The sequence below is a fragment of the Psammomys obesus genome, unplaced genomic scaffold (assembly GCF_907164565.1).
Source record: "Psammomys obesus unplaced genomic scaffold, mPsaObe1.curated_primary_1811, whole genome shotgun sequence".
In the NCBI taxonomy this organism is placed as follows: domain Eukaryota; kingdom Metazoa; phylum Chordata; class Mammalia; order Rodentia; family Muridae; genus Psammomys; species Psammomys obesus.
In genome coordinates, this window is record NW_026586383.1 from 11,662,028 (window position 1) to 11,678,231 (window position 16,204).

At 50.6% G+C, this 16,204-nt stretch overlaps 1 protein-coding gene across 1 annotated transcript; it reads left to right on the forward strand.

Moving 5' to 3' along the window:
* Positions 1-1,711: 1,711 nt before the first annotated feature.
* Clec3b (C-type lectin domain family 3 member B) lies at positions 1,712-8,066 on the forward strand. The gene is made up of 3 exons (XM_055601708.1): positions 1,712-1,966; positions 4,999-5,097; positions 7,402-8,066. Exons 1-3 carry the CDS (start codon positions 1,861-1,863, stop codon positions 7,800-7,802), a joined length of 606 nt encoding a protein of 201 aa, XP_055457683.1. The 5' UTR covers positions 1,712-1,860; the 3' UTR covers positions 7,803-8,066.
* Positions 8,067-16,204: the final 8,138 nt, after the last annotated feature.

The window sequence follows — 16,204 nt, forward strand, 5'->3', positions numbered from 1 at the left end:
CACATTTGGGATCGTTTCCCGCCCCAGCCTTGGACCCAGCGTCTCTCCGCCATGCTCTGAATCCTTGTGTAGTATTCAGTACTTCCATGCTTGGAGGGCTTGCCGCACCAAGCCTTCCAGGGACAGCTGGGAGGCAGATGTGTCTGCATTCTGTCAACCACACGCACGGATTTCTCTGAATGTGCTCATGTTGGCAGGGGCTCACTGAGAACTCTGCTTTTCACCTCACACCATGAACACCGACAGGATTCATTCCACTTTCCTCTTTCTGCATGTTAATAAATTCCTTCTCTAAAAAGAAACTTGGTGTCTTTAGGAGGGTCTGCTTATGCCGTCAGTGTTCCTGTGGTCTCTGCCACCACTCAGAATCCCTCCTCCCTGGACTCTGTAGCAGGGCCTTCACCTTCCTAGCAACACCTCCTGCCATCCTGCAGAGCTCTGATACCCCTTGCTGCACATCTGGGAGACATCCTATTCTCTCTCAGCCACCTCTGCTTTACGGCCTTCTGGTTCCCTTCTCTGCTCTGGTCCTCTCTTTGCTTTGTCTCTCTTATGATTTCCTGACAGATTTTTTCATTTTTATTTTTATTAATTACAGTTTATTCACTTTGTATCCCAGCTGTAGCCCCTTCTCCTCTCCCCTCCCACCTTCCTCCCTCTTCTTCTCCTCCTATGACTTTCCCTAAGTCCAATGATAGGGTAGGTCCTCCTCCCCTTCCATCTACCATAGTCTATCAGATCTCATCAAGACTGGCTTCTTTGTCTTCCTCTGTGGACTGGCAAAGCTGTTCCCCCATCAGGGGTAGGTGATCAAAGAGCTAGCCCATGAGTTCATGTTAGAGACAGTCCCTGTTCCTATTATTGGGGAACCCTCTTGGACACTGAGCTACCATGGGCTACTTCTGTGCAGGGGTTCTAAGTTATCTCCATGCATGGTCCTTGTTTGTAGATATTAGCTATATAATATAGGATAATCATGCTAAAATCTTTACACCTAAGGAAGCTAATCAAGAAGAACCCTGGTAAGATGCTCAATCTTCATTCAGAAAGGCAAATGAGATGGACATCAGAAGAGGGAGAAACAGGGAACAGGACAGGAGCCTATCACAGAGGGCCTCTGAACAAATATATGCTGAGACTCATAGCCAAACTTTGGGCAGAGTGCAGGGAATTTTATGAAAGAAGGGGGAGATAGAAAGACCTGGAGGGAACAGGAGCTCCACAAAGAGAGCAACAGAACCAAAATATCTGGGCACAGGGGTCTTTTCTGAGACTGATACTCATGACAGATTTTTAAGGGAAAAAAATGTGAGGAAGGGAAGGGCTCTTGCATATTTTTAAACAAAAAGTAACAAAATAATCACAAGAATTCTGGACCAATAAGGCAGCTAGCCTGGTCACAGTCCCGTCCTGGCAGAGTAGCTCGTGCATATGCTTTACTCCATTGACCCTCAGTTTCCTCAACAAAATGGAAGAAGACAGTTCTGTGGGTATTGAGACCCACTGAGCCAATGCCAGGTCCAGCCTGGCTCCTGCCCGAGGTAACCACTGAACGGATTGAGCAATGACAGCTATTGGCTGTCGATTGGAGTCCTTGGAAATGCTGACTTTCTGGGAGGCTGGCCAGGCTGCTGGCTGCTGTCCACAGCAATGGAGCTCTGGCTCCCAAGCCTTTCTCTTTTGGCAAACCTGCTTCACTTTTTTTTTTTTTTTTTTTTTTTTTTGCACGCCTCGAGCCAAGTTTTGGGAGGGTTTCTCAGACAGAGGCCCTTGTGTCCACCACAGCCTTAAGACTCGCAGCTCAGGCTGCAGTAGGCGCTGCTTTCTGACCTCGGCACTGCAGCCAGCAGCAGCAGCAGTATGGGATTTTGGGGCACCTACCTGCTCTTCTGCCTCTTCATTCTGTCCCAGGTCACTGCAGAGTCGCCTACCCCCAAGACCAAGAAGGCTGCCAATGCCAAGAAAGGTAAGCAGGGTGCATCTGCTCCTCCCTCCGCTCTAGGGAAAGATATCCTTTCCTTCATCATCAGGGGAACAGTCACCCTTTCCCGCACTCTGGGAACAGCTGCCCTCCCTATGTTAGCTCATGAGCCTTCTCTTCCCACCTGATCTTGATGAGTCCTCCTGGGACCTTTGGTGAAAGACCCTCTCGTTGTTGAGGATTTTTCACAGCAGGGGTGGTTGTCAGAACTCCAAGAAAGCCTGACTCTTAGAATGGAGAACCTTATTGGGCTTTCTAAACTGTTGTCTGCCGCTCCCCATCCCCCCACACACCTAAAGAAGCAAACCTCCAGCTTGGCGATGGTCAAGGAGGGTGAATTTGCTCAAAGACTTGCAGTCATTTAATAATGTAAAATATATTAAAAACCCACCCCGTGGACAAACTTTTGCTTGGTATCCAGAGGGGAAATGGAGGACAGATAGAGTCTTGCTTCCGTGGGGCGTCAGCCTTATCGTCTCAAACTGAGCTTAGAGCATCCCTGTTCTCCTCTGCTTAGGGCAGAGTGTTCTTAGGTCATCTTGGCGGAGGGCTGGAGAGATGGCTCAGAGGTTAAGATCACCTTGGCGGAGTGAGACCTGCCACCAGTGTCAGCAGTGAGGTCATCCGGAATGGGTGGGGAGGGAACAGCAGAAAGCAATGAGGCTGTCACCCTTACAGGCCTGGGAGGATGGCAGGAAGAGTCAGATGTGGAGCCCAGCCAGACAGGAAAGGGCGTGGAAAAATCTGCAGGCCGTCTCTACCTGGATAATGAAATACACAAACCAGTATCTTGGAGCACAAGGCTACAGCAAAGAATGAGTTGTTAGGCCTGCTCTAGCATCGCAGGAGACTGGGTTTGATCACATAAACTCAGAGTGGTGGTGCACACTTTAACAATAGCACTCTGGAAGTGGAGGCAGGAAAATTATAAATTTAAGGTTATCTTCAACGATATAGCAAATTTGAGGCCAGCCAAAGCTACAGAACTCCTGTCTCAAAAAAGCAAACTAAAACTCCAGGGTTAGTGTTACCAGCCTGATGCTCTGCTGTGAGTGCTTGCCTAGAATGTGTGACATTCTGCTTTCATCTTTAGCACTGCAGACAAACAACAAAACAAAACTGGGTGTGGTGATACACGCCTTTAATCTCAAAACTCTGGAGGAAGAAGCAGATGGATCTCTGTGAGTTTGAGGCCAGCCTAGAGGCCAGCCTAGTGTATATAGTGAGTTCTAGGCTAACCAAAGCTACATAGGAAGACCCTGTCTCAAAAATAAACAAAACCAAAATACCAAAGACTGGGTTTACAATGTAACAAAATTCAAAATAGAATGGATACTATATTGACATCACTTTGACAAAGGAATTTATCACTCAGATGAACCTAAGCAACTAACATGTCAATAATTAATTATTTAGAAAATCTGAATGGGCTTACTAAATGCAAATGTCTGCTGTGTGTGTGTAGAATTATCCCAGAAAGATTCCATGTGTAACAGAGGCGACTTCTGGAGAGAAAAGCAGAGAGCAGCCTGAATTGGGAAGGAGATTTTTGGGTGGTTTTGATTTCTTAAGTCAAATGATATATAACTGTTTACAAATGCTCATTTTAAAATATGAGGACTGAAGACTGCGTTGGTCTGTCCATGAACATTGGCAACATTGCCACCCAGGCTTGCTGTGTGAGAGATACAGTCCAAAGGCAAACAATTTCTGTATATGGAAATCGGTTGCCAGTTTCTCAAATTTCCATAAGTCTTGTAAATTATGTCATGAGGGAAGGCAGAGGCTCAGGGTAGGCTGCACTGGTCTTCAGTGATGACCACACGAGCCCTGTCCCAGATGCCCACGGTGCTCAAGCCAATGCCCTGGCATTGTTTTACTGACTTGCAGTATCTGTGCGTCTGTGAAGCCAGAAGTTGAAGCAGAGGCAGAGTGAGCTGGCTGCTGGCGCCAGCCCTATCTGCTGTACCCTGTCCCTCCGGGTGTACTTCCTGCACACTTGGTAACCACTTGGTATCGCTGCTTCTTAAACACACAAGTCTATGTCTTGGCCGCAGCTCCTTGGCAAGGCTTCCAGGAGGTGGGTAAAGGCTCTGACCTCATGAATGTGGACTTTACATGAAACCGCCCATGGAGGTGACGCCCTGCCCTTTGCCTCAAGCCAAAGAGAGCTTTCTGAGGAGCTCCTGGGACTTAAAGAAGACAGCAGTCCTCCTATAGCCCTCAACACACCCAGTATCCCTCACCTACATCTGCTGGTGCGCCCCCACAGGCACTCCCTGCTGGAGCTTCACGGAGTACCGTGAAGCAGATGAGAGGAGTGTGGCTCTGTGGCTGCTTGGATCAGGGCTTTGGGCTAGCTGAGCTATCACCCTAGGCAGGTCACTTAAGTCTGGCCTCTGTTTCCGTGTGAAGTGCGGAGATTCAGGATGATAACTGCCCTCGGCACTGCGCTGGTTGTGATCACGGCTAAGGTGGTCATAGCCGGCCCGTCCTTCCGCAGTGGCTGCTCTGTGGGAAGCAGCTTCCCGGCTCTCCCCCAGCTACGGCTGGGCGGACACACAGCCCGAGCTGTGTCACGCCTGCTGAGCTTCCTCAGGGCCATTTCAGAGCAGTGCTGTCTGCCCGCTGTGTTAGAGAAGGTGGAACTGTGTTGGTGAGCATGTGTCCCCATCCTGTGACCCTCAACTCAGTCTGGGGTTTGGCCCCAATTCTGGGGTAACTGACCTCTGTGCTTCACGGCTTGTGGTCCTGCTGGAGCTGATGAGGTGGCTGGTTCCTCAAGTCCTGCTAGCCCCAGCACCACTGTGACAAATGCAGTGTAGAGAAGCCTGAGAGGAACCAGGAACAGACACAAAGGCCCCGCTGTAAGGTCAGTTCCTTAGACAGGGGCCAGAGGAGCGCACACCAAGAGATCTAGTCTAGAAGTGATTCCCCCTCACCTCTGTGGGGCTGACAGCCTGGGAAGGGAGCAGCTGCCTACCCTGAGTTTTCATTGCCTCATGCCTCTGTCCTAGATGTGGTGAGCCCTAAGATGTTTGAGGAGCTCAAGAGCAGACTGGATGGCCTGGCCCAGGAGGTGGCCCTGTTGAAGGAGCAGCAGGCCTTACAGACGGGTGAGTGCAGGAGCACACTCGGGAAGGGGCCAGGCAGTGCCACGCACAGGAGTCCTGTCCTCACATGCTTCCTCTGGGGAGGCTGCGGGTGTCCATCTGTAAGACCCCCAGCCAGGCGGGGCCAGCAAGAAGGGGGTGGAAGTAGAGTGCTCCCGAGGCCAGATGGCTCTAACACTGCCCAGCAGAAGAGCGCTCTGGGGCAGGGCCAGGCATTGTAGTGCAGCCTAGGCCAGTCACACGGGAACTGGGCCTAGTCTCACAGCCCTGGGGACACTGCCGCTCACCCTCCCTGTGTCCAGCTCTCTGCGTGTCTGTAGCTTTGCAGATGGTCTCTGAATCGCAGTAACAGGCCGGCATTGATAACGGCGTGGCAGCTGGTGGGGCTGGAGAGATGGCAGGACAACTTAGAAGGCTCACTGCCCTCACAGAGGACCAGAGTTTCAGTCCCAGCACCCTGTCAGGGCTCACAGCTTCCCGGAACTCCAACATGTCCTGTTCTCCATGGGCACCGCACTCATGCGCATCAACTCTCTCTCTGTCACACACACACATACACACAATTTTAAAAATAAAATAAAAATGCACTGCTAAATCCAGGTGTGGTGGTCCATGCCCTTAATCCTAGCAGGCGGATCTCTGTGAGTTTGAGGCCAGCCTGGTCTACAAAGAGAATCCAGGACAACCGAGCTATGCAGAGAATCCCTGTCTCAGGGGGAAAAAAAAAAGACCAGGCATGGTAGCACATACCTTTAATCCCAACACTCAGGCAGCAGAGGTTGGCAGATCTACACCAGCTCAGTCAGGCTGCTCAGGGTCGCACAGTGAGACTCTATCTCAAAAACAAAACAAATAATAAGATAAATTTTAAAAACTACAATCTTGGGGCTGGAGAGATGGCTCAGTTATTAAGAGTGCTAGCTGCTCTTCCAGAGAACCTGGGCTTAATGTCTCCAACACCCACACAGTGACTCACACCCATCCATAATTCTAGCTCCGAGGGATTTAATGCCTTCTGCCCTGAGAGCAGCCGTACACAGACATGGCACACACCCACAAGGACAGATGCACATACACATACAATTTTTTAAAAATACAAATACTTTTTAAAAAGACTGACTGAGGCAGAGGGTGTGGAAGGTAGGACCAGGCCTCATAGCTTGGCCACTCCAGAGGCCCGGAGAGCCAGCCACAGCACAGAGCTGTGGGGCCTGGAAACGGGGGAGGTGGCCACCTGCTCTGCCAGGCCAGCCCTCTTTCCAGGCGGTGCACCGCTCTATCATGATCTCCTAGCAGTGTCTAGCCCTCACTCTCCTCCCGTGACCTTGCCTCTGCTCGGTGGTATGCACTGAGCATACCACGTGTGTGCTTGGCCAGGAGTGCGCTGAGGGTGTGCTTCAAAGTCTGTGAATAAGCTTCTAGGAGGCCTGGTTGTCAGGTCCCTCGGCCCCTGCTTCTCTAGGATATTCGCTGAGTAGTGGGGTAGGGGCCAGTATGGACCTCTGATGTATGTGGCCCTGCAGCAAAAGGCCCACAGCCCAATCTGCCCGATGTCTAAGCTAGAAATCAAGCTAAACACCAGCTGCTACCCCACGCTCACCGTGAGCACCTTTCTCTCGTGGGAGGCCAGTGTTCCGCTGAGCACTCTGTCCAGGGGGCCGGTTGCATTAGCCTTTCCTTACACTCATTTCTGCTGCAAACGATCCTGCAGTCTCACTCATTCTCCCAGTTCCACCCAGCCAGCCCAGGACCTGGCCTGGGCAGAGGTCCCCTGTGTTGGTCCCCTGTGGTGAAGCTTGCTGTCCCTCGGGCAGGGCTGGTGGGTCCCAGGTGCCTGGAGTGTGGTCTCTAGTTCAAGCAGGCAGATGCCAGGCGCTGTGAGCCAGCGACTTGGTCCTGGGGAGCCTGGTAACGGAGCTCAGTGCAGGAGCTCTGGCTAGTTGGGGGGGAGGCTGCCTTTGAGATGGAGTGGCCTGAGGTGCCATGCCTGGTGCCAACCTCTGCAGCCAACTATCCTGCCCCGGCAGAGACCAGGTGACTTTCTCGCTCCATCCCTGAGAGTCAGTGACCCTGGTTGCAGCAGATGGATGGCCATTTCAGGAGCAAGGCACCCAGTCCTCTTGAACATTTATCTGGGCTCTTCAGTGCCTGCCACAGCAGGGTCCTGAAGCGGGAACAAGCGGGTTTCAGGCGATGGATGGGATGGGATGAAGGTTGAGGCTGGGGCTGGGGTGGGAGGGGGTGGACAGCTTGATTTTTTTGACCTGGAGCATCCAAAAATCACCTGACAGCTATCTCTCCCTTCAGTGTGCCTGAAGGGCACCAAGGTGAACTTGAAGTGCTTCCTGGCCTTCACCCAGCCCAAGACTTTCCATGAGGCGAGTGAGGACTGCATCTCGCGCGGGGGCACGCTGGGCACGCCGCAGTCGGGGCTGGAGAATGAAGCGCTGTTCGAGTACGCGCGCCAGAGCGCTGGCAGCGAGGCGGAGATCTGGCTGGGCCTCAACGACATGGCGGCGGAAGGCGCCTGGGTGGACATGACCGGCGGCCCCCTGGCCTACAAGAACTGGGAGACGGAGATCACGGCGCAGCCCGACGGCGGGAAAGCCGAGAACTGCGCCGCCCTGGCCGGCGCGGCCAACGGCAAGTGGTTCGACAAGCGATGCCGCGATCAGCTGCCCTACATCTGCCAGTTCGCCATCGTGTAGCCAGGCGAAGGCGCGGGCGCGGGCCGGGGCGGGTGTGAGCCGCAGAGGCAGGGTTGACGTGGGCTCGTGGGCGGCTATGGGAGCGGGCGTCGGCCGAGTCGGACACTGGGGAGTGAGGCGCGCGCGGCTATGCAGGTGCCCAGAGAGGGGCGCCAAGACTTTTCTGTCCCCGGTTCCTCCCTGCCTGGTTTTTGCAAATAAAGCTGGTACAGAGTCCCTGACGTTGGCTGGTCGGCAGGTCGGTGCGTGAAGACCCGAGGAGCCTGGCCCCCAGCCCAGAAGAGTCTCGTTTCCGGTCTGCTGTTTGCAGCGCGCACGTCCTCTGCTGCAGTACAACACCCGCCAGTTCTGGCAGGTGTGTTTGTGGGCGGGGAGGGCTATCCCTTCTCTTGCTGGGGGTCCACCTGGGGGCTCACGGACATGCGGGGGCGGCTGCTCGGTAATGGATGAGTGGGGTACCAGGGCTTCCCAAGGAGATTCCTCTCTGTCTCTATCCTCATCCCAGGGGGCTGTGGGCACTGCCCGGCTAGGGGTCCCTTTCGCCCCCACTCCTCACAGCTCGGTCCCACGGCGGCACCGAGCATCCCCGAGCCCGTCATGTTGCAGAAACTTGTTTGTAGTCTGGTTTAGTTGTATTTCTCCAGGACAACATGCGTTACTAACCCTGCCTTACAAGAAGGGAAGTCTCAGCGTAAGGAAGCTCAGTGGCTCCGGCTCATTGCAAAACCAGGGGTCAACCCCAGCCCGATTCCGCAGGCCCGAGCCTTCCCACCACCTTTGCATACTGGTCTCACGTGACCAGAACTCTCCAAAGATGAAACACAAGTAGCCGTGTGCCTTTGTTTCCCCAAGTGGCTATTGGCTAGCTTCTAGTGTGACCTGGCCTGGGCCACCCCTGTGGAGCCAGCTCTGGTGCTTTCTCCTGATGTCCTTAGCACGGCCTGGAGAAGCTGCCCCGGCAGCACATCACAGTGCCACACTGATGACGTGCAGTTTGATTGACTGGGATAGCAGGCAGCTTGTAGTGAGCTGTGTGCGTCACCACCCGACTGCCTATCATTGGTTCATCATTGTATGACATTCAAGTCACGGCAGGGTGGTAAGCCACAGCTGTCAGTGTGGGAACACTCAAGAGTGAGGCCTGCCCTCAAGGTCAGCCAGCTAAGAGCTCCGATTCCAGATAGTCCGGGTCAGAGTTCCTTAGGTGTGTTGAACCCAAGAAGTGTGGGTTCTGGTAGAAAGGCAATCTGGGCCGGCAATAAACACTGCCTTCTTCCACCAGCAGGTGGCAGTGTGGGGAAGAGAATGCTCTCCTGTTCACCAGCCTGGAGGCTTCCTAGGTTTGGAACACCTGCGCACTTCACACTCCGCCCCCTGGCCTCCCAGCTGTGTTTGGTTTTTTTGGAAAAGAAAAAAAAAAATCTCATTGTCTTGTCCAGGCTGTCTTTGGGTTTGAGTTCCAGGGTACGGAATCCTCCTGAGTTAAAAGACCTCTCTTCACCACCCCGTGACCTTCCCACGGTGTGTGGCTCTGGAGTATAAAAAGCTCTGGGGACAACCAGAGGAGCACTTTGAAATAGTGGTCGAGTTAGTAAAAGACTAACATTCGTTTTACTAATTTAGTACTTTCAATCCTTTGCCCTCAGCATCCTCTGCAAAGGGCCTCAGTTGTCAGCTGATCACTATATAAGGTAATTTCCAGTGATTAAACATGCTGACCTATACCTCAGAAATCCAGGCATGAGGTCTCAACACCAAAACACTCCTTCCAGTTCCACCAATGTACTCATCTGAACAGTTTCATTTTACAAGTCCATTTTTTTTGTTTTTTGTTTTTAGAGACAGGGTTTCTATGTTTCAAACACTCTCTCTCTCTCTCTCTCTCTCTGTGTGTGTGTGTGTGTGTGTGTGTGTGTAGTCTAGAGGCATCAGCTCTCCATGGAACAGGGTTCATAGGTAATTCTGAGCCATCTGGTTTGAGTTCTGGGAGCTGAACTACAGGAGTATGTGTGCTCTGGACCGTCTCCCCAAACCCCTACTTTATTACAACTCTAAAAGTGAACCATAGAAATGATGTTGGCGCCAATTTCTGCTTCATTCTAGCTATTAAAACAACACTTACTTGAGGCAGTGAGGTGGCTTAACTGGTACAGGAGCTACCACACAAGCCTGCAGACCTGAGTTTGATCCATGTGTCTTGTAGTAGAAGGAGAAAACCAATTCCCAGAGTTGTCCTCTGACCTCCAGATGTTATCATAGTACCCCCATACTCATACCAAAATTTCAGCCAAGCCTGGTGTTGGGGCTTATGCCTGTAATCCCAGGAATTTGACACTGAGGCAGCAGAATGTTGGGCATTCAAGGTTAGCCTCAGCTGAGATATAGATCTTGTTTCAAAACCAAACCAAACCAAACCAAACCAAACCAAACCAAACCAAACCAAACCAAACCACTGCTAGGCATGGTGGCACATACCTACAGTCCCAGCACTTGTGAAGCAGAGGCAAGCAGATCTCGTTGAGTTCCAATTCAGCCAGAGCTACATAGGGAGAGTGTCTCAACAAACAAATACAACAATTTAAAAAAATGTCAAAACTTCCACCATGGATCCCAACCTCTTCGTGTGATTGAGAATGACGTATTTAACATATCTGCCATCTGCCATATTTGCTGGGGACGTAGCTCAGTGATATGATTGCTTAGTAAGATGTTGGGTTTAAGCTCCAGAAAAACTCACACACACACTAAATAAATACATTTAAAAATTCAAAAGGAGTGACAGCACTCGGAGTTGGTTGTGTTTGTGATTGGGAGTACAAAATTGCGTAAAAATACAATCGCACTCAGACTTTTTAGGGTTATTTCTGAGGTCTGATGTCAGATCCCGTTTCACCTGCTTTTGTGAGCCGGTGACTCTCATAAGAGCAACGTTTATCAAGTAGGAACTCCTGGCCCAACCCTCAGAACAACTCCCTTCTCCACCAAGGGGCACTGTTGTTGCATGTACTGGGAACACACAGCTGAGATAATTCAGTCTACACTGTCACAGGGAGTTAAGTCTCACAGCTGGCTGAGGATGAACGCTGACAGCTTCTGTCCCCTGTAGAAAGCATGTGGTGGAAAGCACTTTTCCAAACAGACACTAGCCTAGACCTAGGGCCTAGACCACCATCCTTGCTCGATCTACTACATTCAGCTCTTGAGCTGTCACTGTGTGGTGGGATACCTGGGTTCTGAAGTTCAGAGACCAGGGGGAGAGTTCCCGAGAATTGCCCTTCTATGTTTGTGTTAAGAGAAGAGCTAAGCTGGGTTGGAGAGATGGCTTAGTGTTTAAGAGCACTGGCTGCTCTTCCAGAGGTCCTGAGTTCAACTCTCAGCACACACATGGCAGCTCACCCACGGGATCCGATGCCCTCTTCTGGCATCTTCTGGCATGCAGATGTACATGCTGACAGAGACTCATACACATGCATAAGTAAATCTTTGAGGAAGAGAGCAAAGCTGAGCACTGGAGGAAAGTGGCTTTGTATGAGGACCAGAAGTTCAAATGCCAGGTCAGCAGAAGGGAAACTGCTAGGGTTTTCTTAACAGGGCAAACACCAGATTTCCAGTTAGTCCACAGCAGTAGCTCTCGGTTAGGAAGTAATCCTGGACTCAGAGTCCAACTCTGCAGCTTTCTAGTTCTGTGGGAAGACACAGCCACAAATCTGTGGTTTCTTCTGCATCGTTTACAGCAGAACAACGGGCTGCTAGAGTCAAGCTCAAAGGCAGCTCCTGCCCAAGTGAAAGTGTTGTCCTCTGGCCTCTCCACATGCAGGGTGTGGCCAGAGGGCAGAGGAACACATGCAGGCGGCACTGTCGTGACTGTGGAGCGGATCAACAGATGCATCTGCGTGAAGGACGCAGCCACCACAGAACACCATCCAGAGGACAAGCTAGAAGGTTGAGGAGGCAACGTCGGCTACACTCGCCTCCTTCCACCCTCGTGTGCGCCCACAGGTTTACACCCTAACCCTGGCCTCATAAGAGATCAACCGATGCTTTCTCAGTGCCTGAGAGAGCCTCGTACACGTGGGATCCCGTCTAAGAACAAAGAGGACAGCTGGAATCTGGTCCCACAGTGCTCCAGAGGTCCCTGAGAGCCGCTGTTTCTGTGGACTGGGACATGACCACACCAGTCAGAAGTGTTCCCGAAGTGTTTTGTAGTTTAAACATCAGTCTTTTTACAAGTCTCCAGGTCATATCTTCTAGGTACCATGCCTCTGGGGTGTCACTACTCAAACTTCTAGAGTGTTCTCTTAATGTTTCTATCCAGTATTTATGGGGAACTTTTCTACTGACTGTTGACAAACCTCAGAAGATTCTGAGTAAAGAAAGTTCAAATCACATTCCGAATTCTGCCAGCCGGATGGCAGGACAGGTGTGGGCATGTCTCCCTTGGATGTCACTTCATGCAAAGTATTTTGCTTGGCATCAGGACTTGAAGTACAATCCTTCTGACAATTGTTTCTGTAACTTCTGCAAGGTGTGTGGGACACTCAGAGGAGGGAGGTTGTGGCTCTGCAGGCACCGAAGCTGCTGTTCTTCAGGCAGCCTGACTTCAGGTGCTCTGTGTTAGGTTGGGCTATCTCAGCTCTGCTGCACCACACTGCCTCAGAGAGCTTCTCTCTGTGGGAGCTCATGTTGCCAGTGTCTACCCATCAGGTATTTCTAGAACGTTCCGCACTGCCACTCCAGAAGCCTGGCAAGAGGTCCTAGAAGATGGCGGGGAAGAGCTTCCTGTCCTGGGCATTGCTGTTTGCCGAGTAGACACTTGGGTCTGGGCCTGTCTGCTGAAGGCTCCCAGCAGCACCTCTGCCCATCTAAGCCATCAGCACCCACTCCAACTGGGATAACTATATTGTGTCTGAAAACACGGCCAATGAGTGGCATGTGCTATAACCTGGTGGAGGTCAGAGTGAGTTCTCTCTGTCCACCACGTGTGTTCTGGGTGGAATGCTCAGACCCCAGGCCCTACCGCAAAAAATGTGGGATTTATGAAGAAAAATCACAGATTTAAGTACAGGAGTTGAAGCCACCAGGACAGCAGGGCATGTACAAGGTAGGGGTGGGCGTGAGCCTCTCCAGAGAGCCGAAGTCTTGAGCTTTTAGATAGCGAATTTATGCAAAATGAAGGGGATATTATTACTCACGTGTTAAAGTGGGGAAGAGATGAGGCACTCGGGGAGTGGGTCAGAGTTTTCCTGAATAGGTCTCCTCAGTTTTTCTGTGTTGTGTAATTTTCTGGGTATAGCATCAGATGCATGAGGGGAGCAGGTGGGTGCCGAGCAAATGCTGTGTAGACGTGGTGAAGCCAAGTGCTTGTGGTGGTTTAGAGAAGCATGGTCCCCAGAGGCTCATATATTTGAATGCGCAGTCTTCAGGGAGGGGCGGGCGCTACTTGCAGCGACCAGGAGGTGTGGCCTTGTTGGAGAAGTTGTGTTACTGGGGGTGGGCTTTGAGGGTCTCTTTTTTGTTTGTTTGTTTGTTTGTTTGTTTCTTTGTTCAGACAGGGTTTCTCTGTGTATCCCTGGCTGTCTTGGAACTCACTTTATAGGTCAGACTGGCCTCCACTCAGGAATCGGCCTGCCTCTGCTTACCGAGGACTGGGACTAAAGGTGTGTGCCACCGCCCATCTCTGAGCTTTGAGATTTCAAGAGCCCAAGCCAGGCCCAAGGACTCTGTCTTCCTGTTGCCTGCAGATCCACTGGCAGAACTCTCAGCTACTTCTCCAGCAAGTGTCTGACGCATGTGTGCCCCATGCCATGATGACAATGGACTAACCTCTGAACCTATAAACAAGCCCCAAATAAATGTATCTTCACAGCCTGAGAGCTCTGACAAAGGCTGCAGTCTTCTGACTTAGCTACATGGTCCCAGCTGGTTTGGGATGGTCTTACTGTGATATGATTCTGACATGCCATTAACCCGTTAAACTGGGAATATAGCTCAGTTCATAGAGTGTTTGCCTTGCATTTATGAGGGTCTGGGTTCCACCCCTGGCTCTGAAAAAGTCAGTCAGTCTATACCTGTATGTAGTTTACTCCTGGTTCCTTACCGGCCTCGTTAACAGCTCAAGGAAGTAGCCAGTGGAACAGAACCAGCCCTACCTTCGGGTCATTCTCTGCAAATGAATGAGCACTGCTGTTACCCTGAGCTTACGGTTTCCCTCCTGCCCTCCCCGTGCCTGCGCATTCGCTCTGAAGCATTCCACATGGCAGCCTCTCTGTCCTCAGCTCAGGGGTTTGCACAAAATGGGTATTCAGTAAGAGGGACTGGAAACGAGATTGAATCAAATGCCTCAGCAGGAGAAATGCCTCCTTGCTTTAATGCTACCAACAATAAAACTCGTCATGCAAGCCATAGCAGATGTGATGCCATGTTCAATTACTGCGTAGGCCTTCCTTGTCAGAGATCTGAAGGTGAAGTTTGTTCGAGAATTCTGTGCTGGCAGCAATTGGAGCAAAAGTGCAATTTTTTGTCTTAATGTTTCAGGCTTGGAAGATGTAAATGAAACTTTTTTTTAAATCTCAAAAAAGAGGCTTTATTATCTCAGAGGCACCTTGTTATCAATCCATATTTGGTTATTTGAAGTCACCTAATTGAGCGCTGGAAGTGATGGGACACTGGAGGCATATGCCAGTCTCCAGTGCTGGGATTTTCTGTTTGGCTACGTTTGTCAAGGAGACTGTATTGACAGAGCTGCTTTTGGAGCAGAAGTGAGGAGAGAATCATGTCCACAGCACATGCTTCCCAGCTCTCCTGCTCAGCCGGGCCTGAGAGACCGTCAGTGAAATAACAGTAAAACCTTAGCATTCCTTCTGGTTGTAGAAGTTTGTGTTTTATTGTTTTGGTTTCTAGCTTTTGAAGACAGGGTTTCTTTGTGCAGCCGACTGTCCTGAAACTCAGTCTTGTAGATCTGCCCGCCTCTGCCTCACAAGTGCTGGGATTAAAGTGTGCAGTGCCACGACCGGCCATTTCAACCAGGAAAAATGAAGGGCAATGGGTAAATGATAGAAAATTTACACCTTGCTTCCTTTTTATTTTAAACTATGTGCATATGTATCTATGTATAGGCATGTGCACACGGATGTGGGTGCTTGTGGAGCCCAGGAGAGGGCAACAGATCCGAAGCTGCAGGCAGTTGTGAGCTACCTAACCAGGTGCTTCCAGAACAAGAGCTGGTCCTCTGTAAATGCCCCTAACCACTGAGCCATCCCTCTGCCCCGGTTTTTTAACTAGAGAGTGAACATAGAACTTAGTGCATGCAAGACTGCACTAAGTTACTGCTGAGCTTCCCTGAGCTGTGGTGAGATTTTTGGTTTCTTTAAGGAACAGAAATATTATGGGAATATGTTTTGTTTTAATTCCAGGTGTGGGATATGGGACTGCTTTACAGCGGGTGGTGTTTACTTGCCTTGTGCTCTAGCAGGGGCGTGGTTTGGCCAGCTGTGAGTGCGACTTTTAGAATTCTGAGTGAAGAGCTTAAGATAGCCTGAATATAACTCCATTTTGAAATAAAGATCTTGACTGGGAACTGAATTCAGGTACCAGGAAATATCACAGAATGTACACCTGGCAGAAAACAAAGTTAACTCTCCTAGCAACAGCTTCCAGGAAATATAGCAGAATAAATGCTTCATAGAAAATAGAGACAAACTCCCTGGCAATAATCAATGGGAATTGGTTTAGAATCGGGAGGGAAAATTCTCTCCAATGTTTCAGACGTGGTTTAGAAAAATAACCATTGAGATTATATGCTTTAGCCATTGTGATTGTGTGCCTCAGAAAAGGTCACCCCGCCCTGCTAAACTTCACCCAATTCTATAATGTCAAGACTTGTGGCCCCCTGCTTGCTGCCATGGAAACTCCCTCATCACAGACTTTCCCTTTAAAAATCCTGTTCACTCAGAGCTCAGGGTCCCACTTCTCTACTGCTGTGCCAGTGAGACTTGGGTCCCGAGTTCGATCGCTCTCGTAATAAAGCTCTCTTGCAATTGCATAGAGTCGTCTCCTGGTGGTCTCTGAGGGTCCCGTGAACCTGGCATAACATGAGAACTTTTCCGAGGATCTATAAATGCTAGATTCCCCAATAGGTGGGGTTGCTGGTTGGTGCTTTGCTGCTGTTGTTTGAGGGTTGTTAAGTAGCAGTGCACAAAGAAGTAATTAATTGATGGTGAAGACCAAGCTTGCCTCAAAGAACGCAACGCCCCTAATCAGCACGAAATAGTAGAACAAAATCCCTTTTCCCTCTATCTTTTTTTTTTCCCTCCCTCCTATCTAGTGTTAGGAGGCTGAAAGGGAAGAAGAAAGGAGATAGAGAAGGGTGGAGGAGAGAAAGGAACCCACAAAGTAAATGCCAG